This window comes from Manis pentadactyla, chromosome 3 (genome assembly GCF_030020395.1).
Source record: "Manis pentadactyla isolate mManPen7 chromosome 3, mManPen7.hap1, whole genome shotgun sequence".
Lineage (NCBI taxonomy): Eukaryota > Metazoa > Chordata > Mammalia > Pholidota > Manidae > Manis > Manis pentadactyla.
The window spans coordinates 138,630,714-138,656,837 of record NC_080021.1 but is presented as its reverse complement, the minus strand read 5'-3'; the positions used below and the strand labels follow the sequence as shown (position 1 = coordinate 138,656,837).

Below are 26,124 nucleotides of genomic sequence, written 5' to 3'. Positions count from 1 at the left end.
AAACTTTTTGGATTAGGAGAGTGAAACTGTTGCCAACTCAGTATGACTTTGCTCCTTGATGAGTTGAAGGCAAAAACCTTCACCAGAAGTAATCACAGAAAGTAAATTTTTTTGCAGCAAATAAGGAGACCATGGAGGATCACTTCCAAAGCTGTGGCTCCATAAAGGGAAGATTTTGTCATCATATGTAGAGGTGGTTGTAAATTCACACAGGGGCAGTTTGAAAACATCTCTACATACATTGCTGTGCCTAGATTTGTGTTGCAGCTCCCCCTTTAGTGCAGATTTTACTATGATAATGAGGCAACTCTTGGACACTTCCTGGTTCATATGTGTAGGTGTCACTTCTGTGGCTTGGTCCAGATTGGTTCAGAACAGTAAGCAATTGCATCTCTTCCTGGAATTTAACTGAGAAACAACTTTGGAGGTGGTTTGGAAACCTTAGGATCTTAAAGTAGAAATGGGTCAAAACAGACTTTTGAGCTGCTCAGGGCATTACCAGTAACAGAATCAGGTTGTAATTTAGTTAAGACAGTTGAGATGGCAGTGTATTTTAATTCGCAGTGTAAGATTAATTTGTGAGGGGACAGGCAATGCAGGGAAGCTAGTTTGTTTCACTGGCAGTAAGTGTGAAGTGGGAGATTAGATAATCAATAGACACAAAGTGGAATACCTAGACATGGACTGATGAAATAAAGCAGATGAGGTAAGAGGTAAGGACAGTGGGTCATTTTACTGAGAAAGTCAATATAAGAGGAGAAGCAATGTTTGGGGCAAGATAAAAGGTAGCTCTTGGACATGTGCCTTTTGAGATACTGTGGGATGCCAAGATGGAAATGTCCATTCTGTAGTTAGAAGTCATAGGTTTGGAACTCAGGAGAAAGATTGTAGGCTAATTATTTTAGTCTTGAAATCACTGGTTAAATTGAAATTTATATAAAAATAACTTCAGACAGAGAAGACTTAAGTATGGAAAGGAGGAAGAAGGCCAGGTTCTCTGGGGAACATCTTTATTTGCATGATCCTCAGCAACAATTATGATGTATGTCTCAGTAGCATTATTAAAATTTAGTTAGGTATTTGTTTGCTTTTAATTCTTAATGATGCCTGTTTAATTTTATCTTTCATTGACATCTAAAACTATTTTTCTTTATTCTTAATTTGTATTCCCCCAGAAGACCTTTTGAGTGCCAAATTCTTAATCATTTTTTCTTTCAGGGATATACATCCTCGTTTTAGATTTCAAGTTGAGAATGGCTTAATGTGGAGCTTTGAGCTAGTGTGAAGAGTGAGATCACCAGCAGAGAATGGGAAAGAGGGACTCACCCTTAGGGCTCTTGTAATATGTTATTTTTTTTACAGCATTGTGATCTTCTGCAATTACATCTCAATACCAAATGCATCCCAGACTCATGGGGGTCAGGTGTGGGTAGGGACTGTTCCCCACTGTTTTGCATTATTAGGGAGCTAAGTTTGAGTTGATTCTATTGCTCAGTAATGGAAGGAAGACAAGCCTACATTTGTGTTCCCATGTTCCCATTTTATGTTTCTCCACAATCTCATGGTTAGTGAGGATTGCCTTTTTTTTTGAGGGATTATATTGACCCTGTTTTATCCTATTCTTGGCTTGGAGGCCATTTTGAGGTACAAACCCCTCCTTCACTACTACCGCCCCATGTAAGTGGGAAGCACAATCTTAGGTTATTAAATCTGCTTATCTCATTTTTAAAAGTCCTTATATATAGGTATATTCATTATAAATTATAAAATCCATTTAGAGAGCACTGTGATTTGGATTTGGAGATGTTTTTGAAAATGACCTCTTTTGATACTTAGCAGTATTTGAGGTTTACAATTCAGAGAAACATTGAAAATCTTTCTTCTTTTTCTTTTTAGATCATCCAGTTATGATGGGTTTTGAGCCCCTTGTTAACCAGAGGCTACTTCCACCTACCTTCCCTCGATATGCAAAAATAATTAAAAGGGAAGAAATGGTCAACTATTTTACAAGGTTAATAGAAAGAATAAAAACTGTCTGTGAGGTGGTCAATTTAACAAATTTACATTGCATCCTGGTAAGTAAAAATCTCTGTTCTGGAATATAACTTTGAGTTTAACACAGAATAGTTTATTACTTTTTAGAGACTCACTGTCCCAAGGGTAAATAAGCTTACCTATTTTCTGTGATAGCTAGAGGATTAAGTGGTGTGGGGGGGGTTAGTGTGTATGCTTTTTTCCCCCTATTTAATCCTCATAAGGATTTCATACTATCTATTTTAAACATTAGAAACTAAAGTTTAGGTAAGTCACTCAAGTTTTAAGAATAGGATTTTGAACCCTGGATTGTCTTCAAAACCTTTTATATAAATGTATATGTATGTGTATATATGTATGTATATCTGTGTGATATACACAGATACACACCCAATATGTTTTTCATACAAATATTGGATCATAGCATTTGGTAGCCTGCTTTCTTTAAATTACTGATCTCTGTATCATAAGCAATAATTTTTCATCTTTCTGTATTATTCGAATGCCTTCATGGTATCCCATTCTAAGCATATATCACAGTTTTTTTCAGTCCATTCATATTTAATTACAGGTAAGTCATTTTCTGTGTTTTACTGCTTTAAGCAATACTAAGATAAACATCTTTGTAGGTGAGTCTTCATAACGTGCTTTCTTCCCCCTTAGTAGGTACACTTCTAAGCTAGCATATTTTGACTAATCTTTTTTATGAGTTAAAACATAGAAAAGCAACACTTATATGAATTTAGTAGGAAGGTAGAAAATATGCAGAATAATACTGTTGGACCTAAGTACGCTAATTTAATTTTCATGACTGCATAAATAAGCATTTGACTATTGTTGCCCTTGCTTGCCGAGTATGTTATTCCTAGCCCCGTGTCATTTTTCTCTCTGAATTCTTCCTTGTTGGTTCCAGGTTGCTTCTGTACCTGGGTTCCTTGAGGTGACAGGTTACCTAGTTTATATTCCCAGAATTGAGCAGCAGCCTGTGAGACACAAAGTTGTGCTTCTGTTTGTGCCCTTTCCTGTAATAACTTTATTTTTCCTTCCACTAATTCTCTGTCATTAAAGCCCATCATAAGTGTTCATTCCTTAATGAAACTTCTACTGATTATGCTGTTACTTCCTTTTGTGTTTGCTTTCTTTTTAGTCATTTTTTTCCCTACTCTATCATAAGAATCATAGGATTTTAAAGGTCAGAAAGATCACAGACATACCCAGTTCATTGTACAGCTAAACGAACTAAAGTTTGAAGCCAAATTAGATGATTGGTTAGTGGCATATCTAGAATTAGAATGAAAATTTTCTTACTGTGCTGAATCTACTTTTTCTGATTCTTAATAGTTACCTAGGTATATATTTGTGTTTACCAAATAAATGTGGTTTGCAATAAGAATGTAAATGCAACAGCTGTAATTTGATATTTTGGCAGAAGATTATGGATTGCCTAGTTGGGCAGTGGATGCATGTGACACACCATAATAGAGAGGACCTGGGGAGCCAGGCCCAGACTGCTGGCCCTGGATATGAAGAAGTCTTAATAAGAGGAGAATCTAGATCTCTGGGGTTCTTGGGACAGAGGAGGGTCAGGGTAGTGGGGAGTGTGGCAGAGGCATGCTGTTGAGGAAAGGATTAAAATTAGGAAGGGGAAAGACCAAACAGCTCTTGTGGATCTGTGGAAGAAACCTTTTATTAGGATAGAGTGCCAGCTTATAAAGAATGCTAGTATAGCAAAAAGATAAAGGTAAGTATCCCAGTGGAAAATTGGGGAAAGACATGCGCACATATGCCTGAAAGAAGTAAACGTGAAAAATTTGCCTTACTTCACTAGTAATTGAAGAAATGCAGTTTATAACAGCTAGACTGAAAAGCATAGTAATATTTAATGTGATAAAGGGGCATTGTAACTGTCATGTACTCCTGTGGCTCTCTCTCAAGAAAGTCTTAAAAATGTGTATGCTCTGAGCTAGGAAGTCCCCTTCTAGAAATTTAGCATAGATAATAATAATCTGAGATATGTGCAAAGTTGCACAGAAAAGTTATTTGGTCATCACCACTTACAATCTTGAAAAACTAGAGACAGTTTAAATGCCTGCTGGTAACACTGCCCATTCAATAATACGTGTAGAGTATATGTTGTACTGCTTCTGCCTGTCGTCGTGTGCCAGTGTCAGCACAGTGCTTATCACAAAGAAAGCGTTTGGCAGTGCTGGCTGGCTGGATGAATGTATATGGGCCCACTTGTACAGCTCATCTGTACTCCATTTCTTATTGCTAGTACACATCCCTAACAGGATAAATACATTCAATAAAGTCCATTTTTTACCTTATCTAAACTAGGTATCTTGCCAGTTATTCAATGGCTGTCAGAAGTGTCATCTTTTGGATTTCTAATTTATGAATTTCCTTCACTAGTTTCTATAACCTCCCACTTGCCATTATGTTTTTTTTCCTAGCATGCAAAATATCAGAATTTTTGAATGCATAAATATGCAAAGCATAAACTATCATCCAGCATTCCATCTATCTAGATATAGTCATAATTAATATTTTGGTATTTGTTATTTCAATCTTTTTAAAACTAACTTTGCCTCTCTCTCTGACAATCATTTCTGTGTGTGACAGTATATATGTATAAATGGATATTTTGAAATACTATCTTGACATTCATACATTTCTCTATGTCAGTATTTTTCTATAACATACAAGAGCATATCATCCATGTCATAGAGCTTATGGTACAGTGTGAAATAGAAATTAGTATCTATTTCATAATTTCATAATTTTAAAAATGATTATAGAATTACAAACCAGGGTAAGCCATCTGAAGAAAAGGAGCTAGAACACGTAGCAAGTGTGTTAACAATTTGCAAAGATGTGGATGCATTGTAGAGACAAGATTGGAAGGTACCAGAGTAAACACAGGGAGATAAATTAGGAAACCATTACTACAGTCCAAGAGTTGGTAATTTGAGCTAGAAGGATGATAGGGAGATGATGTGAGGTTGTCAGAGTTAGAGCTACGTATGAACTAAGGATGATAAAATATTGGTGATGCATTAGATATAGGACATTAGAGAGTTCTTGGGGAGGTCTCTGGATTTCTGACTTGGAAATCTAGATCACCATGTTGCTGTTCATTGAAATAGGAGAACTTGAGAGTTAGGTGAAGCTGATGTTCAGATGCTCTTGAAAAATTTAAGTAGAAATATTGAATAGGTATTGACTATGTGGATAGAGTTTAGAGGTCTGTGTTAGTTAATTTTATAAGTACTAGTTAAAACATGAGAATGGGTAAAATTATATAGATTGGGAAAAGAAGACAGTCTAGAACTAAAGTTTGAATCTACAGAAAGAGAAAGAAGCTCATGAAAATCAATTAAAAAGTTTTTCAAGAAGGAAGTCCTGTCAAATGCTGCTGAGAGCTCAAATGAAAGAAATGAATAAGGTCCAAACAAATATCCACTGAATTTACTGACAGAGGACGGTGGTGACAAGAGCAATGAGCCAGGTTAGCATGTATTGGAAGATAAGCGGAACTTTAGTAAGTAGAGACCCTAGGTACAGCCAACCCTTTCAGAAAGTTGGGCTGAGAAGGAAGCAGCTGAGAGGGAGATGCAGGATCATGTGACAGGTTTTTTTTCTTTTGAAAGGTGGGAGGAACTTGACTGTTTAAATGTAAATGGAAAGGATCTGGTGGAGAGGAGAGACTAAGATGGGTAATGGGTAGGGAGTCATGTTCCTCACAAGACTGGAAGGAATGGAGTCCTCCCTGAAAGTGGAGGGCTTCACTGTGAATGTGGCCAGGGCAAGGATCTGGGTGCAGATGTGGGTGCAGTTAAAGGTTTAGAGGCTCATGTTGAGGGATTTCCTTTCAGATAGGTGACATAATTTTCTTTGTAATGTTGACTGGGAAGACATCTCTCTGGTGGAGAATATGTGCTTTGAGGAGTAAGCTTGGTATAAAAGTTAATTATGAAAAAAGAGAGTGAACTGACTGGAGAAACTTGATAGATTTTGGCAGAGCATCCATTTAAATTGAGGATCATTGGGGTAACAAATATAGAAAGAAAAGGAGACAAGGGCTTTCCATACTTAAGATTTGGGATGAAGAAGAGCAATAAAGGAGCTACCGTCAGTGGAAAAAGATGGTAAACTGCAAAACTCAAGTTTTGTCTCCTTTAAAAGAGGAGGGAATTTAAAAGATTGCTGCTTGGCTGTTCAAATGATATAGAAAAGTCAAGGATCCTGAGATAATAACCTGAAGATAAAACAATTTGAGGAGAAAAAGGAAACCTTTTTTTAAAATAGGGAGACTTGAGTGAGCCCTTGAAAAACATCTTCCCCCTCCTTTTCCCTCTCTACCAGCCCCTACTGCTTCCTTCTACTCCCACTCTCCTTCCTCTACCCTCCCCTCTCCCACTTTTCCCCTGTCTCATTTTAGGGATAAAATAACCAAGAACTTTCCAAGTCCAATAATAATAATTGCCTTTCTTGGATGGACTTGGGTGGCAGATAGGTTCATCTTTAATACCAGCTCCGAGTCATTGAGGGGATCCTTAGGCTACAGTGGAGGACTCAGTGCGAAAAAGTGCCATCTGTAATTGTCTAGGGGTCATCTGGGCAGCAACTCTGTTTCCAAGGGAGGAGTTGTAGGTTCCCTGTCTTTTGTTCTCTCATTGCCAGCCTTCAGCAATACCATAGCTGTCCTCAAGCCCAGACACCTGTCCTAACCCAAATCCAAATATTAAAATACATACATTTTTGCTTAACTATGAAATTTGGAAAATGCAGAAAAATATAAAGATGATAAATTACTCTATCCTGCAATTACAGAAGTTAACATTTCAGTTAACTGTTTTTAAACCTTTGTGCAAAGCCATGTATAGTTTCCTCAGAGTCCAGAAGAGTCAGTAATAGGAATCCAGTTGGCCTGGTCACTTGGTATTATTTCTGTTAAAGAGAAGTAAACTTCTGCCATTAGTAGTAAATTATTTTGATATTATTTTCATGGTGTACAAATTTATATTGGTATCATAGAATACTGTTATTGGTCAGTTCATTAAAAAGGTTCTAAAATTATCCATTGTCCCATTAATATAATTAGAAATTCCAATAGAAGTGGTCTTAACTATTTGTTCTATTTTAATTCTGGTAATATATCATTGCCAGATCTAGTACAAATTATGCTCTGTATGCAAAGTTTTCAGCTTTTATTTAATCTATTAATGACATTACTTTTTCTCTATTAGGATTTTTTCTGTGAATTTAGTGAACAATCACCTTGTGTTCTGTCAAGATCTCTATTACAAGTAAGTTATACTTAACATCAAAATACTTCTTTAAACATTAAATTATATGTGTGTTGATATTGTTTTATTGATGGGAAAAGAGTAGATGCTTTTGAAGGATATTCCACACTTAATGCTAAATTTTTTTGATAAAAGTATTGACTTAGAGTGTTAGACATTTATCAAAATCATATCCTGGGCCATGAAACAATTTAAAAACAATTGAAATTGTACAAAGTATGCTGTCTATTTCAGAATTAAACTGGTAGTCAGTAACAGAAAGATAGCTGGAAATATTTGGAAATGAACACCCTTCTAAAAAACCCATGGATCAAAAAGGAAGTTTCAAGGGAAATCAGAAAATATTTTGAACTGAATGAAAATTAAAATGTAACATACTAGAATCTGGGGGATACAATTGAAGCAGTGCTTAGAGGGAAATGTGTAGCATTAGATGTTATGTTAGTATGAGAAAAAGAAGAAAGGTCTGAAATGAATAAGCTTCTACTTAAAAAAAAACAAAGAAAAAGAAAAAAAGGAGCAAATTAAACTCAATGCAAGCAGAAGGAAGGAAATAACAAGGTAAAAGAACACCTGGAGGGTATTATGCTAAATGAAATAAGCCAGGTGGGAAAAGACCAATACCATATGATTTCATTTATTTGTGTAATCTAAAAATAAAACAAAATGAACAAAATAGCAGTAGATTCAGACCTTGAGAAGTGACTGGTGGTTACCATGGGGGAGGGTTTGGGGTGGGTGGGTAAGGAGGGTGAGGGGGATAAAGAGGCACAGAAATTCTCAATCGTAGTATGTTGGTCACAGTGATGGTAGTACAGCATGGATAATATAGCCAGTGGTTCTGTAACATCTTTGTGTATGGACAGTAGCTGCACTAGTGGGGGGTGAAGATTTAAAATCATGGGTAACTGTTGAACCATTGTGTTGTATACTTGAAACTAATGTAATATTGTTTATCAACTATACTTCAATAAAAAGATGATAATTATTTTCAGAAAAATACACTGAGATCATTAAAGGGAGGAAATGAAATGCAAATTGTTATTAATTTATTATTTTAAATGTAATAATTTGTTACCTTAAATATATTTTTCCATTTTCTGAAAGTTTGTGTTCCAAAACATTCATTAGAGATAAAGGTTATCAACTAGCTTAATATTTATAGCCATTTAATATTTCATAATTATTTAATATTTCATATATTTTATGAAGCCCTTCCTTACATACTAGCTTATTTAACATATTTACACTAGTCATTTTGACTTAGTATTACTACTCTTGACTTTTTTTCTGCACGTTTTTTAATTCTCCTGCATTAGAATACATCTTAAATAGAGATTAATAAGTAGTACCTGTTGTGGGGCTGAGGGGGTACAAATTTTCTACCAGTTTTTTATATTTTAAACTCTGTTCTGTGGTGTTTATACGAAGTACACTCAAGTCACAGTAATGACAAATATATGTACAATATGTCAAGAATGTGACAGCATTACTAATACCTAACATTTGTTTCAAGACCACTTTCCTGGTAGATAACAAAAAGGTCTTTGGAACCCACCTCATGCAAGACATGGTGAAAGATGCGCTTCGGTCTTTTGTTAGCCCTCCGGTGCTCTCCCCAAAGTAAGTTTCATAAGCCATTTTGTGGCATGTGTGTTTTTCTTAAAAGCCCAAATTCTCTGTGCTCCTTTTTAGCCAATGCATAAAACTGATTGGAATGAAGTCTTTATATAAAAAAACACAAAAAACTCAATCATGTTAAAATTAATTGACTTCTGCCACATATTGTTTCGGTTTAAACTGAGGTTTTTAGGAGGTTAACCTTAGGTCCAGTAGGAGAAGAAAAACTAACAAGGAGTTATCAGAAATTCAGCATGTTGTATTGACCCTTACTGTGTACAATGTACTATGGGAGGTAAGCATGTTGGGAAATTATTATAAAAAATAAGGTCTCTTCTCAATGATCCAAATCAAGTAGAATCAAAAATATAGATAATTGATCCTTAAATTATGTTTGGATAGAGTCACTGCCCTGAAAACATGCTGTCGTTAAGAGGTTGGAAAGGATTTCGTGTGGAAAGAATTCATTGTTTGACTTGGCATTTTGGAAAATAAAGAGAGTCTTTCTGATGGGAAGGGAAGGAAGGAGTTGTTATTTCTCAGCAAAGAAACAAGCATGTATGAAGACACTATGTATGATATTAAATATTTTAAGAAGAGGTGGTGGTTCAACATTCAACATGTTGAATATATCATGCCACATCTCACTTAAAACTCTGGTATCTTCCTCTGTTAGGTTGGGTTTCCAAGAAGCAGACCCTGAGACATACAATTCTTCATTATGTTTAGTTTTCTATTTCCCTGTTACCAGCCCCCTTCCACCCCTCCTGAAACCTCCATTAGAATATAAGCTCCACAGGCCAGGGCAGGTAGTTTTGGCTATTTGTTCACTGGTGTGTCATAGGTGCTAGAACAGTGTCTGGCATGAAGTAAGCACACAGTAAATCTTTGCTGAATGAATGAACAGAGACTAATGGGAGCTTGATAGTTAAGGTAGTTTGGGATGAAACTCAAGAAGAGTCTTGAATGCTTTGGTAAAGTTTGGTCTTTATTTTATAGTCAGCCAGGAGAACTCAAGTTTTTAGGAGGAAATTAGTACAGTACGTATTTTTTAATAGGAAAAATCTGGTAGTGATAGGGGAGGCAAAGTGTTCAGTGCTTAACTAGGCTAATTCAGTAGTACAGGGGAGGGATCATGAAGGATTAAATTCTAGGAATATAAAGGCAAGGACAGATTCAAGAAACACTGCAGAGATAAAGTTAGTAGACACGACAACTGATCCAATAGCAGAAGGAAAGGTGTCACATTTTCATGTTTTTGTGCTTTTTGTTGTGCTTTTGTAGTTTTAAATGGCCTGCAAGTGTAATGATTTTCTGTTCAGCATTTCTTAGCACAAGAAGGTTGGTGTGCCTTTCAGAGAGAATATGTGTGTTAGGTAAGCTTTGCACAGGCATGAGTTTGATGCTAATTAATCAACAATAACATTATATAAGGTGTCTTTAAGCAGAAATACGTATTATAAAACAAAGTTATGTGTTGATTTAGTTGTTGAAAATGTTGTGACCAGAAGCTGGTAGGGACCTAATCCTGTATGTTATCCTAGCAGCAGTGTTTCTGTAATTCAGTTTCCAACTTTATAGAACATACTTACCACAATACCAAGAATTGACTGAGTATATAGCAAGTTTCTTTGCATGGTAGTCCATAGATGTTGTTCCAGTGATTTCAAAATCCCAGTGTTACAGATAAGAAATCTGATTGTAATCTGATTATTTTTTTCCTTTGTAAGTGATACAACACTTCCTTCTGAGAGATTGTAGAGTTCACCTTTACAGGCATACCTCAGGGATACTGTGGGTTTGGTTCCATACCACCACAATGATGTAAATATTGCAGTAAAGTGAGTCAAATGAATTTTTTGTTTCCCAGTGCATATAAAATTTACACCATACTGTAGTTTACTAAGTGTGCAGTAGCATTATGTCTGAAAAAACAATGCACATAATTTAATTAAAACATTCTGCTAAAAATGGAACTATCTTGAGTTTTAAATGAGTTGCCATCACTGATCACCATAATAAGTGTGAATAATGAAAAGTTTGAAATATTTTGAGAATTACCAAAATGAGACACAGAAACATGAAGTGAGCAGATGCTGTTGGAAAAATGGCACCGACAGACTTTCTCACCACAGAGTTGCCACAAACCTTCAGTTTGTAAAAAATGCAGTATCTGTGAAGTGCAGCCAAGTGAAGCATAATGAAATGAGGTATGCCTATATATTAGGAGTTCATGAGTTTTAACAGAATGTTCATGTGTGCTTTTACTAGTCTTATCAAGAACTCAGTCACTAAAGCCTCAAGGCTGCCAACTAGATCTTTTTTTCCTTATTATTTATGGAATCATTGCCTCACCTTCATCTGTTTCTCTTTCCTCTTTTTGGAGCTCATCACGTACTGAGTCTTCTAGATCTCTTCTCCATATTCCTTATAACAATTATCTTTGTTATTTGTCCTCTGTTTTGAGAAAGTTCTTTTTTTGCTCTTCAAGGCTACTGGTGAGCATCCTACTTCTACTTAATTTTTTAATTTGAAAATCATAATTTTCAGATCCAGAGAAGTCTTTTTTTCTAAGTACGTTAGTCTCCTGAAGTAATTTTCTCACTTTGGAGTTAGAGATGATGCAGAACTTCCAGCACTTCTGTTCTGCCACCACCTCTTCCAGGTGTTCTGCCTCTCCTCCTGGCTATTGTCCCTTCCATGGCCATCACTCTGGGTACCTCTGAGGCTCTGGTCAGAGCGTTCAATTATGGCAGACACTTAAGCAAAGCAAGTTATCCATTGCTTTCAGTGCACCAGCAGAAAGTCTTTGCTTCTAATGTGACAATTTTGGCCAGTGGTTGGAAATGTGAATACATTGAAAAACTTAGGCTTCTGTAGTATTTTCTTTTTAATTAGTGTAATGAATATAGTACATGAGGGTACCTGTTGACATTGTAGTAGGGTCATGAAAAATTGGAACTTTGGCATTTTCCTTCTCTCCTTGTTAATTTGATCTTACTGACTCCAACTCTAATTGTCCAAATAGAGAATTAAAGGAATTGGAAATACTGTACATTTATTGTGTGAATAGCACAGTAATAATGAAATATTTCTTAATCTAATGCTAGGAGTCTTCCACTTAGTAATGTATTTGGCTCCTTTTCCTCTTTTTTTTCTTCCCTGTTGGCAGCACTGACAGTAATCATTGTTTCTTTTTGTAGGCAAATAGTTTGCTTTTAATGACATGCCTATTATCTTACAGGTGCTGCCTATATAATAATCACCAGGCTAAGGACTGTATTGACTCCTTTGTTACTCACTGTGTTCGGGTAAGAAGTACAATTTGGATCATAATTTTTCTTATGGATCCCTTGAAAGTCATGAGGTGTAATTCCTTCAGTAGCATTCATTTGTGCTATTTTTTTCATCTGACGTTTCTGCTTCGTTTCACTGAATAAGTAGGAAATTTCTGTCTCCTTTTACACTCTATGGATAGCTTCATAGCCTATAGTTTTCCTGGCAGTTGTAGATACTGAGGTACCTATTAATGCCCTCTTATTATAACCCTCGAGGACCACAGAAACAGGATAATTATGACCCCATCTGGGAAAACATCAGTAGTAGTCACATTTTTTTGCAGATGGGCTCAAAAACTTCATTTGCTTTGACCTTAAAAACAAGGAATATTTGTGACATCCCGTGCACTTATCTTTGTACTACCTAATGAGCAGGAGTGTAGTAAAATCAAAATTATTTAGATGAGATCACAAACTTTTTTCAAATTTCAAGTAGTTAGGAAAAAATACAAACCTTTTAGTAGATTAATTATTAATTATAAATCATTCTTATTTAATTATGTAAACATTTAAGGAACTCAACCAGACCGCTCTTTTGGGCCTAATTCCAACTACTAAATATAGGAAGGCAGCATGGCGTGTGGAATGGAGAATCAGTAAAAAGCCAGATTTAATTTCTTTTTTTTTTTTTTTTTTTTTTTTAGATTTAATTTCTATCACTAAGATTTACAGACAAATCAGTTTACTTTTCTATAAGCTTTCCAATCTTTAAAAAGTGAGATATTGGTACTACCTCTGTACTTCTTATAAGGCTAGTATTGGTCTAATGAGATTATCTAAAAAAGCATACAAATTTAAAACAATATTATTCTTTAAAAAATCTTAGAATTCATACTTCTAAAAGTAGAGCATCCTACCATTCATGTCTGTTGTCTAATTAGTGAAATGTTTTAGTATTTTATATGATACAGATAGAGATGGAATAGAAGAACCTTTTAAGTCAGGGTTTACAAGTACTAGCCATTAATCAAGCCTGTACTTAGTCGGCATTCTGCTTCATTTAAAGCAGCACATCATACTTAAATGTCAGCCTGGAACATGGGCTTTTGGCTGAAAATAAACAGAAAAAAACTGTCTTCTTGAAATTGTGGGAAGATACCTAAAGATTGAAGTTAGATATTTTTGCCATATGAAAACCAGCTTCATAAACAGCTACTTTCTTCTAGCTACTGATAAATTCTGGTTGTTGAGCATCCTTGAAAAGAATCAGCTATGTAAAAAATGAACATAGTCATGATTTTATATACACAGCATTTTTTCCCCCTTAAACTAAATTTTGAAAACTTAGAATATTCTTTAGTATCCGGGAATTTCATATTGACAGGTAACAAATTGTCTGTGTATTTCAGCCATTCTGTAGTCTTATTCAGATCCACGGACATAATAGGGCTCGACAGAGAGATAAGCTCGGTCATATTCTTGAGGAATTTGCTACCTTGCAAGATGAGGTAAGAGCCAAAAAGTTGCCCTCCTTTCTAAAATAAAGCAATTAATATACTTTGACCAGATTTTTAAAAATTCTTTAGGATAATATTTTGATTTTAATTTTTCAATATGGTGAATTTACTTTTCACTTAGAATGTAGCAGTTTCATATACCAAAGAGTTTATAAAAAGAGAAACATAATCCAAACTGAGAAACATCTAAAATTACTTCTTTGATAATCAAGGAAAATTATAAAATATGTGTGGAACTGTAATTTTATAGAAAGTTTACATTATAATAAAAATGTATTAATTTTAAAGTAAATTTGTAAGTAGCAGCAATATTAGTTGATAATATGACTAATATAATAAGACCCAGCACCATATATTTCTATTCTGTCTTATAAAGTGGGTGTGTTTATAGCTTAAGGAGTTTTTAGGTAAATGTTATCCATTGTGAAATGAGAAGTTTAAATGTAAAACTTACACAAAAATGCATTTGAAAGTATGAGCTTTTTTGGTGGTGAAATTTACATTTCCCGCTTATATATTGTTGTTGTTTTTTTTTTAATTCTCTCATTCTCTTAAAAAGAAAGTCAATGTTATGACATTTTATTCTGATAGGCAGAGAAAGTTGATGCAGCCCTTCACACTATGCTGTTGAAACAGGAACCCCAAAGGCAACATTTGGCCTGTTTAGGTACCTGGGTTCTTTACCATAATCTTCGAATTATGATACAGTATCTTCTAAGTGGCTTTGAATTGGAACTCTACAGCATGCACGAATACTACTACATATATTGGTAAGAGAACAGTTGAAGTTAAAATTGGTGGTGGGTAGGGTAGATAAGATCTGAGAGTGCATCTGTAAAGCAATATAATTTCAGGACACTTTTTCACTTAATGTATTTTAACTTTAGTTGTGGACAATTGAAAAGTACCTATTGAAAATTAGAGCTAGATCATCTTGAGCTAGAACATCTGTAACTGCATCTGTAACACCTTAGAGATTTATTTTTTCCAGCCATTAAAAACTTACTTAGAAATTCATAAAAGTGGCTGCAAACTAAATGGATTAATTGAAGAGCTTTTATCTGTTTCTAGGGAGAAAAATTAACACATATTTTGCCCCTACTTTAATGATACTAGGTACTTAGCTGTGGAATGTACCTAACTGAAATAAAGTTCAAAATTTGAGCCAGATCTTCCTTCTGAGAAGAAATCATGGCTGAGATTACCACTGGGAGCGTAACTTGCAAATTTGTCCCAGGAGCTTTGAAGGAGGTGCTAAGAGATGATCCTCAGCAGAGGTTTTTCACTTTTTACTTGGAGATGAGATAAGAAAGCTAGTACGAGGATACTTGAGAATATTTTAGGCATGGAAAAGCCTCTGCAATAAAGGAAATTGAGAGCTAATAATTCAGATACCTTGGATCTTTTTCTTAGTCCGGTGGTAATTTTCAAAAAATTAAGTGGCAAATTATGGTGATAATTTTGAAATAATAATTACCTATTGTTACTCATCATAAGCAACTAAGTTTAATTAGGTCTTACTATATGAAGTTCATCTTTTTAAGTCATACTTAAATTATTTAACTTAGTAATAAGATACTGTATATTCCTTAAAGTCACTGCTGTGAAGGAAGGAAAGTCAGTCCCTTCCCAGCTGTAGATGTAGTTTGTGTCCTCATGCCTGCTAGGGCTTTTATGAATAAGTCTTGACTATGAAACTTGAACATCCACTATGATGATATGAGAAGAATGTTATTTGGTATACTCTCCAACATTTATATAGAAAACAAGTAACTTTTACCAACAGATTTTGATATAGCTACTTGGGATACATTTTGTTACTAACTCCTAGTAGAGGCTCCTATTCAAACCAACTTCCTATAAGGGAACATGCTCAAGTTCTTTTGTTTGCGGTTTGAGACAGATGATTGGAAGCTTTTGTCCTCTTGGTTTGTCAAAATACAATTTTTGTATGTTTTTTGGCACAAACAATGGGCTCTAAATTCAGTAAATGAATGACTCATGTAAACAATCCATTAGAAATTTATCTGCACACTTGAGCAGATTCCCTTCTTGTTAACAAAAGAAATTTGAGTTCTGCCTATAGCACAAAACAATGATTTTTGAACTTTATAGCATGTGTCATCATCACTCAGAAAGCACAGTAATGTACAACTTGTTGGCCTTGGTCCCTGGAGTGCCTGGTTTAGTAGGTGTGCGATAGGACCCAATTGTGTGCATTTCTAATTTGTTCCCTGGTAAACTGCTGCTGTTCAGAGATCACAATTTGAGAACCACTGGTATAGAATATCAGTACTCTGACTCTCCTTAGAAATAATTGTGCATTCATTTTTATAAAACACTTACTAAAAGTTCATTGACATACCTGATATTAGAGAGGAAAGGCCTGAATCATGTCACCTGTATCCTCTTCACTCAACTGTCCTTGGGTTGGATAGTCAGAATTAGAAGGCAGCATTAGTTCCCTATAAATCCTTGAATTGAGTTAAAATATAAACCCTCAGGGTGTGATGGGGGAAAAATTATTTGCCTATAAGAGGATACTATAATAAATGCTTTTCTTGAATTCATTGCCAGGAATTGGTTTCTTACCTTATGAGATTATACTTTTTTAAATAAAATAAAAATACTTTTCCTTGGGTTTGTGTTAGCTGCCAGGAAGCAGAGTGCTCAGTTTAGCTTTAAAATACAGTACCGAATTCATTTCAGGTGTATCTTTTAACTGGTTTTGTTTTGCTTTAAGATGTTCTTTTTTGTGTTTTAATATTGTAACCTGAACCTGCCTTACAACATTTTGGGAATAGACATTGTATACTCAACCCTGATCATAATAAAATTTCTTACAAATCTTTGATTTTAGCTTATGGTTAGTAGTGTTCCTTTATTTTTTATGGATTACATTATAAAGTAAATATATTCATATCCTAGATTTGAGTTGCTTTTCTGGCTTAGAAGAATCTAATGTTGGTTAGTTTGAACTTGTGAAAAATTAGTGTCAGGCAGAATCATCTGTTTCACATTTCACTTGTTGAATAAACTCAGGTAATTTATAAGCCTGAATGTTCTTCATTTTTTAGAATGGTTTTATATAAGGCATGCAATTTTTAATTTTTTTCTTATATTTGCTTTTCTAATTAACAGAAAAATAAACTATTTACTAAATACGTTCAGGTGAAATGTGTTTTATAATAAAACCAATTTAATGGGCATTCATTTGATTTATATATATATATATAATCATCAAGAAATCTTGTAAAATTATAAAACACATTGTGATAGGAAATACTTCAACATTGCAAGGCAACAATTATGGCTATAAGAAAGGGAAAGTTCATTTATAATGCTCTTTTCTTGTAAGATCTAATCTATCATTATCTAATTGGGTAATCTGTTTTTTCTAAAGACTTTTAGAAGAGTATTAAAAATATCTCTTTATTAATACCAATACATGTCTTGATAAAGCTATCTCATTTAGACATCTACTATTAACTAACATTTTGTATCCTTTAAGGTATCTCTCTGAATTCCTTTATGCATGGTTGATGTCCACATTGAGTCGTGCCGATGGCTCTCAAATGGCAGAGGAAAGGATAATGGAAGAGCAGCAGAAAGGCCGTAGCAGTAAAAAAACAAAGAAAAAGAAGAAAGGTATTGTCAATTATTTTCAAGTTTAAGAAATAAGTAACATTGGAGTGCCCTTTTTAATTTCTACAAATAAACAGAGCTACCAGTGCCTTGGCATGGGTGAATTCACCCTTATGTTGTACTTCTCACCCATCTGCTCATCAGAAAGGCTGAGGTAGAAACCGAGTCACAGTATTAGTGATACAAGCCTCTTTGGTTCCTTCCCTTGCTTTTCTTTTACTTCCTTGCTAGTCCACATGTCGGAGGCCCTAAGGGCAGGAAGTAGCCACATAAGCATGCAAGCAGGATAGGTTAAGGAGCAAGGCAGCAGGAGACCTTGGTCTTCTGGCTAGAGGCTGACAGCCCAAGAGGGAAGTAGATGTGAAGTTGCTCTGTCACAGTCACCAAAGAAAGATGATCAAAGCACCTTGGTGGCCTCCCAGTGACCACAGGGAAAAGGGATGTCACAAAGGAACTGTCTAGTTATTGATCACTTGTGGAAGAATACAGCTATTTCTATAATCATTACAAAATATTTCCAAAGCATAAAATAATAAAAATTTAATTTAAAAAATACAGAGTATTTTCTTAGTATTTCCATAGTTCGGATGTTATTCATTGACTGTGTTCATGGGTTTTCTTTTTAAGCAGTTCAATGTTATGGTGAATTCAGAAGCTAAATTTACTTCGTGCTAGAATTTTAGGCTATTAACCAGGGAACATGGTGATTGTTTAGCTTTTTGGTTATATTTTTTGTTGATTTGGGCCATAAAAAGTAGCCTGTAGGAACACACCATTTGAAATTTTATTTAGTAAACAAGGTTGAAGATTTTTTAAATTAGATTTTCTCTTGAAATAACAGAAGGAGTGGGAAAGAGTATGGGTGATTTTCTTTCTAATTACAGTTCGCCCATTGAGTCGAGAGATCACAATGAGCCAGGCATACCAGAACATGTGTGCTGGAATGTTTAAAGTAAGTCGTTGAAAATGAAGTTCTTTTTGCTTTTTAACTGCATTGCTATTACATAGTTTAATTAAAAGGGTTCCTTCGCTGTGATTCTTTTCAGGTCCTAAGTTCACCTGTTCTTAATAATCATCTGCTTGAAAATTGCCTTTTTTTCCAAGCCTAGTTTTCATCAATTTGTTCAACAAATATTTGTACCCTTGCTGTGTGTCAAATGCCTTTCAGGATACCAAGTCTAATCAGGAATGATCTTTGTCTCAAGTGTCTAGTTAATGACAGGCCAGGTGACATATATGTGACACAGGTAATAAGAAAAGGAAGACTGTACTTCTGATTCATCAAGGAAGATTTCCTTGAAAGAATGGAGTTTGGATTTTTTAGGAGTGTATTAGGAGGGGGCGAGCTCCACAGTGAATGGCTTAAACAAGAGCAGGCATTTTCAGAAGATAGTGAGTTCTAACTCTTAAGTTGCACTTGGCAATTAAAGAAATGATTTGAGGTAACATATTAAAGTATATGTAAAATAGAAGTTGGACTTATGTTTGAAGACCAGCACCTATGCTTTTCTTATAAAAATTATGTCACTTGTTTCTTCAGCTTTTCCTTGAAGGTTTCAAAGCTACTATAAAAGCAGAGGCATGAAAAAACAGTAATATGCTAAACACTGGATCTTGAAATTTTTTGTCTAAAAGATGGTACATGACATAAAAATGGATACTAATGCCTTTTTCTGATTCTGATTCTTAAAGTTGTTTTAGCTATGTGTAAATAGCTGTTTTCTTGTTTTCTATTCAGTGTTAATAAGGATGTCCACTTTTTCATGCTGACATAATCTTTTTTTCCTCATTCTCTTTTCTCTTGAGACCATGGTAGCGTTTGACATGGACGGCAAAGTGCGAAAGCCCAAGTTTGAGCTGGATAGTGAGCAGGTGCGGTACGAGCACAGGTTTGCTCCGTTCAGCAGTGTGATGACGCCGCCGCCGGTGCACTACCTGCAGTTCAAGGTGACCCACCCACGGGCGCGCGCTCGGCCCTAGACCTGCTCGGAGACGGGCTCGTGGGACCCAGTCCTGTCGAAATAGCCCAACGAAACGAATGCTGTACCAGTGGGGCAAGGTGATAAAATAGCAGTTTTAAGTAGTGTGAAAGTCATTTGGCTTTTTTGGATGCGCTGATCACATATGCAGTTATTTTAAGTATGAGAATAATATGAGGTAGCTAGTGTATGGAGATGGAATTGAATATCACATAGGAAAAAAAGAACATATGCTGAATGCTTGCTTCAGTGTGTATGAAATGGATAGTCAGTGTAGAATTCTTTAATTAAAAATGAGAGTTTTACAGTAAGCATGCTTTGAGTAATAGTATTTCCCCCTTTTTAGGAGATGTCCGACCTCAGTAAATACAGCCCTCCTCCTCAGTCTCCAGAGCTGTACGTGGCAGCGAGCAAGCACTTCCAGCAGGCTAAGGTGATCTTGGAGAACATCCCGAACCCAGACTCCGAGGTGAGACAGCCGCAGTGATTCCAGGGGAAAACCCTGGGAGGAAGTATCATCCTGCTCTGTAACCGTTCACTTTTCTAAGTGAGCTTTCTGGTACTAATAAATGAAGCCTGTCATGCTTTTGCCAAGAATTTCCAGTGGTTTTGCTAACCTAATCTTGTCAGACTTAAACTTAACCTTATTTACAAGGTGATGTAAATATCTTTGTGTAAATTTAGAAGTCAGTGCAAAGAGAAATTAAGACTTAAACCAGAAAGTAGAAAGAGTAGAAAATAAAGTCCAGCCTGAGCCACACTTCAGTAATGTTAACATCTAAAATATTTTATTTTAATCTATAATTTACAGTGTTAAAATAGATAAATCTTAAATCTGAAAGATGATCTGGTCAGTTCCCACAGGAAATAAAAATGGCCTTATTCTACTTGATCATTTGAAATAAAGGCTATTTACTGTGTTTTAAAACTTTATTTTGATATATTCTCCAGAGCTTAGAACTTGCAAAATATTAAGTTTCAGGCTTTTGTGATTTTCATAATCTGCTGTATACCTAATTATGTTGAAATGCATCTGTTCTATAAATGAGTTACCCATGTAACACACAGACCATCTGGGGGAGTTTGTCTTGGTACAACCTCTACAGAAGGGGAGTTGAGCAATGTCTGCCAAGAAGCAAACGCATAGGCATAGCAGTTCCCCTGCTTGTGATTTATCTTACTCCTGTGCACATGTGGGAAGTGAGGGGAGCAAGTGATGAACACGCACACTAGAGTAGTTACTGCAGCAGAATTTCTAATGGCAAAGAAATGAAGGGATTTTGGTGTCTATGAACAGATACTGTTAAAGTGTGATACATGCTTCAGTGGAATGCTGTGCAGCCTTGAAAAGGACAGGGAAGACCTTTAGAGACTGTATTGGAATGCTCTTCAGAAGATAACAAGCTTACAAAGCAAGGCACTGAGCACTGTGTGTAGTATGCTGCCATTTCAGTGTATAAATGTCTGTGGGAGTATTATCTGAGCAGAACATCTCTCTGGAAAGATAAGAACAACAGTGTCTGCTTCTTGGGAGAGTAGCTGAGTATGTTGGGGAAGAGAGATATAGGAGAGAGCTTTATTTTTCATCATATATAACTATATAATAAGAGAAAATTAAAGAGGAAATATAAAAATTAGAGGAAGGTACCTATAATGGATGGTGTATCTCTTTTAGTGGATCTGATTCATTTATTCAACAGACAGTTGTTGAGCGCCTCCTATGTCCCCACCCCTGTTGTAGGTTCCAGTGGTGCAAAAGCCAGACTGGAATCCCTGCCCTCCTGGGGGTAGAGGAGGGTGGTGGGTTGTAGACAGTGAATAAATTATGAAGTAAAATGTATAGTGGAAGGTTATAAATACTAGAAAAAAATCAAGCTGTGAGTAGGGATAGTGACTGCCCTAGGAGGTAGGGAAAAGGAGGAGATTTAGGCATTTTTAAATTAAGGCAGCCTTTGAGCAAATCCTGGAAGAAGGAGAAAAAGCAAGTCATGTGGCCATCGGGGGATAGAACCTTCTAGGCAAAGGGATCGACATGTAAAGGTGCTGAGGCAACGAGTGCATGTGGAGTATTTGAAGAAGAGCTAAGAACTGGGGGTGGCTTGAGCAGAGGAGTGACCAGATCTGATTTCTGTTATGAAGGCTCACTGGCCACTGTACTTAAAATAGGTCGGTAGGGCCAATACGTGGAGGCAGGGCACGGAAGCCAGTTTGCAGGCCCTGGAAGTGGTCCAATGCAAGATGATGCGTGACGGCAGAGGTAATTGGAAGCAGTTGCATTTTCCTTGTATTTTAATTTTAAGGTCAAGCCAACAGGATTGATTGATGGATTGGATGTGGGGTGAGAAAAAGAAGGGGTCAAGGATGGCATCAGCGTTTGGGGCCTGAGCACCTGGCTGGGTTGTGCCACACATGTGGAACAGGAGCAGGTGCAAGACAGGTCTGGGGAGGAAGGGCAGGCACTGAGGACTGGATGTGCCTGCTGGATGCCCAAATGGAATGGTTACCTGGGCAGGTGGACACGTGATCTGGAGCTGAGGAGAGGCTGTTCGTGAACCGTAAGAGATGGGTGTTGCCGGAGAGGTCAACAAGGAGGCAGCTGTGGGACCTTGGTCTTCACTGTGCACGTTGCTCCTCCTTGAGAGCAGTGCAGGATTCCTTGCATTGTTATTCATGGGTTCGTCTGAGGCCTCTTAGACAAGTGGTGGTCAGAAACAGTAACCCTTAAAGGACACGTTCTACCTGCAAGGCATGGTTCTCAGCTCGTAATACATATTAACTCATTTAATCCTCACAACCAATCTTTGCAGAATAGGTAAGTTAGTAACACCCCATATCTGTAAGATGAACAAACTGAGGAGCAGAGAGATGAGAGCGCCTGCCAGAAGTTTCATAGCTAAACTGGAATTTGAATACAGACAGCTGGTTTCAGAATCCATGCTGCAAACACCCCACTTTACAAGCCTCATGTCCTTACATTTTAATGAAAATAAGATGCAGCAGGCTTTCCAAGTTTTCAGAGTTGACTGAAATCGAGTTCTGTGTTACAGAAAGAAGTATATTTGCTCATGTTTTTCAACTGTAATAAAATAACACATTGTGCAAAGTTCCTATTAATATCTGTAATATAAGGACATTTTGACTATGGATGTTATGTTTGATAGCTTAATGTTGCTTATTGTTTAGGTCAGTAGAATTTTAAAGGTTGCCAAACCCAACTTTGTGGTTATGAAGTTATTGGCAGGAGGACACAAAAAGGAATCCAAGGTAAGTACACTGTTGTGATAAATGGTCTATAATTACTGTAAAGCTTTTTTTTTTCAATGAAATGCATAAATATCATTACCAAAAAAGTCAGAACACTCATCAGATTGTCCTAGAAGAGGTTCAGTGGCAAAAAATAAATTAAGTGGAGCTTGCCATTTTACTTTGAAACAGACTTTCTTGATTTAAAATTCCTAAAGTTTGCCCTTCATTCCCTTCTCCCCATCCCCTGTGCAAATTACTGAGTGACTTGAGGTGAAAAGAAAATGTGTCAAAACAAAGTCAAAAGCCCTCTGCCTTCAGAAAAGCGAGTGCTTCAGTAATTACATCGTTAGGTATCAGTTAATTACCAGGTATTAAAGGAAATGTATCAACATTGAACACAGAAGCTCTGCGTTGTTACTTGCATTTATCGGCTGTGACTCCTGCCTTGTTTTACTGCTGACTCTCATTTCATGGGCTAGTACTGCCATGTGGCCCTGGGACTGGAAAATTTGGCCCATGATCTTTTCCTTTATTAACTATTCTCTGAAGATAGGTAACAGCCAGTAAGCATGTTTTCAGTGAACCTAGAGATGAGTTAATAATAGCTAATAAAATTTTTTTTCTTCACGTTAGTTCCTGACTTTTTTGTAATTAAACCAATTTTTTATCTAGTGTTGCCTTTTCTCAAGCAAACATGAGAAACTCAAATAAAAAGTCTTTGTGTACTGTCTGAATGTTTGTACGTACATTGATCGACTTTCTGCTCTTCTGTATAGGTTCCTCCTGAATTTGATTTCTCTGCTCACAAATATTTTCCTGTTGTGAAACTTGTTTGAGAGACTGAAAAGTGGACCATAAAGGGGCAGAATCTGCTGTCAGATTCTACTCTCAGGATCCATCCATCAGTCCTACCATGTAACATGAAGTGAATGTGGATTTCTTGGATAACAAACCATTATAAGGAATACTTTTAATTTGACAGCCTTATATGACGTGAATGAAAACTGCTGTTTTAAAGTGGTTTATTATGTTCCATGGATGAAACTGGTCTTATTGAATGCATTGATGAATGTTATATCGTTTTATTACAGATTTAATCATAAATCATTTTTTATGAATGATTGAGTGAAAATAGTGTTTGTAAAGGTTAATAAATTTCTTGACAAAAAATGTACTACTGGAGATGAAAACAATAGCACTTTATTGTTAAGAACTGAAGGTGTTCAAGCTTAAACATTTGAGTAGTTCAAGCACAATTTATCCAAATGAAGTTTCAAATCAAGGGATTTGCTAAACACTTGTGGTGTTCTGGCAAAATACTTTAAAAGGGATTTCTGGGGGGATCTCTAAGCTATACAGGGAGACTAAATTACATGGGGATTGTGCTATTATATGTCATGACATCTTAAATTATATACCTATAGGAATATAGATGTTTTTAGAAACATCTTTTAACTGTTAACTTTTGGTACTTTTAAAAGATGTTTGCTAGTAACATTCAAAAGGTGGAATATATAGATTGTTTAAGGCTAGGTTTAAATGTGTCATATTCCTTTTTGTTTACTACTTCATACTCAGTTTAACCCATGAAACATTTGCTAACTGGGGGCCTTCTCAGCATCCTCTTTGAAAAACTGACTTAAGTCCACCTGGACCTACAGATAATGCCAGAGGCCCCCCCCCTTCCTTTCCTGCTCATTCCTCTTCCTGTCTCTGCTCTGTTGTTCTTACAGCCGCCATGGCAGCTGGTCAAGCCTATGGTGGCCTTCCCTTTTGTTCTCCGTGGGGTGAGCCACAGTGCTTAAATTGGCTTTTGTGGCTTGGCCTAACATTAGCAACAATTTTATATTTGTTCTGTGGTATAAAGTGTTCTCAGTGTCAAATGTTTTAACTCTGATTTGACATCTTTTTTGCAAATGTGATACCAAAACTGTATTTCTGGAAATATTTTGAAGTACCTAACTGGACTGAATCTTGCTCATGATAGTAGAGCTGATTAGAGAGTAAGAACTTTACTGATTCCTCTCTTTTCAGGTAATGAAGTAGACTGGCTCCTTTTTCCAGGAGTCGTAACATTGTATCCAGGAAGAGCCGCTTGGCATCCTGGAATAGCAGAACCCGGAAGTCTTTTTTTTTTTTTAATAATTTTTTTAAAAGCCTGTACAATAGAAACTTGAGCTGTGTGGAGATAAAGAATGTACCTGTTATCTATTCAGTTAATTTGTTAAGAAGGAAAACTACTATTTCTGGCTGGTAATTTCTGAAAGCTTCAGAAGCAAAGAAATGGTAGGAAACAGACAATAGAAGATTGAATAAAAGAAAAAGCAGGTAACAGAGCAGCAACATTTGGCAAACAGCTGAGCATCTGAGGCAAGTTAGAAGAATGTGGACCAGTGCTGAGAGGACCCGCTGCCTGCTGGCCCTGCTGGCCCTGCTGGCTGCCAGCAGGGTGCTCTCCATCTTGGCAACCTGTGTCTGAAGGGGCCGGTAGTGTAAATGACGGTTACTGAGCCATGGTTCTGCCTGAATGCAGAGAGCACTTCGGCTCTTAAGAGTATGGGTCTTCCTAAGAGCAAAGAGTGTACCTAAGTTAGTGACCCATTATCAACTAAATACAAAAAGCAAATGACTTGTTATGTTGAATCATGTAGCTCTAGTTTGTATGTTTTCCTGCAGGTTTCTAATCAGAAAAGTGTAAAGTTGCCTTTTGGAACCTTAAAAATATCTATTCAAGGTACTAAGAAACAATGAGAGAAAACAGTCTCTTCCCTCACGTAGCTTATAACTGAAGAATGCAGAGAACCAGAGCAGGTATTTATAATGAGGAAAATGCTGGCTGATGGTGTAGAGCCACCTGACATAAAGATTTATGTAGCAAGTTGCCATCTCTCTGAGCCCTACAGATTAAGAAAGAGGTTTGGTAAAGGGTCCTAGAAAGGGAAACCCATACACGGACCTGGAGGTGAGAGGCAGCTGGGTGACTAAAGCGTAGAGCAGGAAGAGGTGCTGAAAAGATGGGATTGAGAGAGAAGGGGAGGCCAGTCCTCCAGAGCCCAGGAAGCCAGGGTGGTGGTTCTGGACTTCGGCATGATGTTGGTGGACACCACTGAAGGGCTTGATGCAGCGAAACGACAGGCTCTGATCGGATCTGCTTGCTCAAGAACACTGGTTCAAAAGGGGGCAAGACTGGATGCAGGGAAGCTCATGAGGTAAGAGAAAAAGATGGTCTCAAGGTCGTGGCAGAGGGAACTGAGGACAGAGAAATTAAAAGATTTAGGAGTTATGGAACTGGTAAATAAATGGTTGAGTTTATGTGGGAGTCAAGGGAGGCTCAGGTTTTATGGCCTTGGCAACTAGGTGGCTGTATGCCATTTGCTTATATAGGCACAGGAGGAGACGGGGGTGAGATTGCTTTAGACGTTCAGGTGCTTCCAGAACCTGGTGAGGATGGCTCAGTTTGGGCTAGAGCTGAAGGGGCGCTCTTGTGTGGAGATGA

At 36.6% G+C, this 26,124-nt stretch overlaps 1 protein-coding gene across 3 annotated transcripts in view; it reads left to right on the top strand.

Annotated features, from left to right (window-relative positions):
• The window catches only part of NAA35 (N-alpha-acetyltransferase 35, NatC auxiliary subunit), an 88,621-nt gene extending 64,819 nt beyond the window's left edge, over positions 1–23,802 (top strand). For 2 of the 3 annotated variants that reach the window (XM_057498529.1, XM_057498530.1), the window contains 12 exons: positions 1,897–2,075; positions 7,284–7,343; positions 8,860–8,966; positions 12,208–12,274; positions 13,651–13,749; positions 14,350–14,528; positions 17,270–17,406; positions 18,288–18,355; positions 19,210–19,350; positions 19,729–19,851; positions 22,566–22,646; positions 23,405–23,802. In XM_057498529.1, the coding sequence (XP_057354512.1) occupies positions 1,897–2,075; positions 7,284–7,343; positions 8,860–8,966; positions 12,208–12,274; positions 13,651–13,749; positions 14,350–14,528; positions 17,270–17,406; positions 18,288–18,355; positions 19,210–19,350; positions 19,729–19,851; positions 22,566–22,646; positions 23,405–23,464 (1,301 nt within the window). In that variant the 3' untranslated portion in view covers positions 23,465–23,802. Of the gene's footprint in view, positions 1–1,896; positions 2,076–7,283; positions 7,344–8,859; positions 8,967–12,207; positions 12,275–13,650; positions 13,750–14,349; positions 14,529–17,269; positions 17,407–18,287; positions 18,356–19,209; positions 19,463–19,728; positions 19,857–22,565; positions 22,647–23,404 lie in introns of those variants that run through there. The other variant, XR_008996483.1, reaches the window with a different exon arrangement.
• The last annotated feature ends 2,322 nt before the right edge of the window (positions 23,803–26,124 follow it).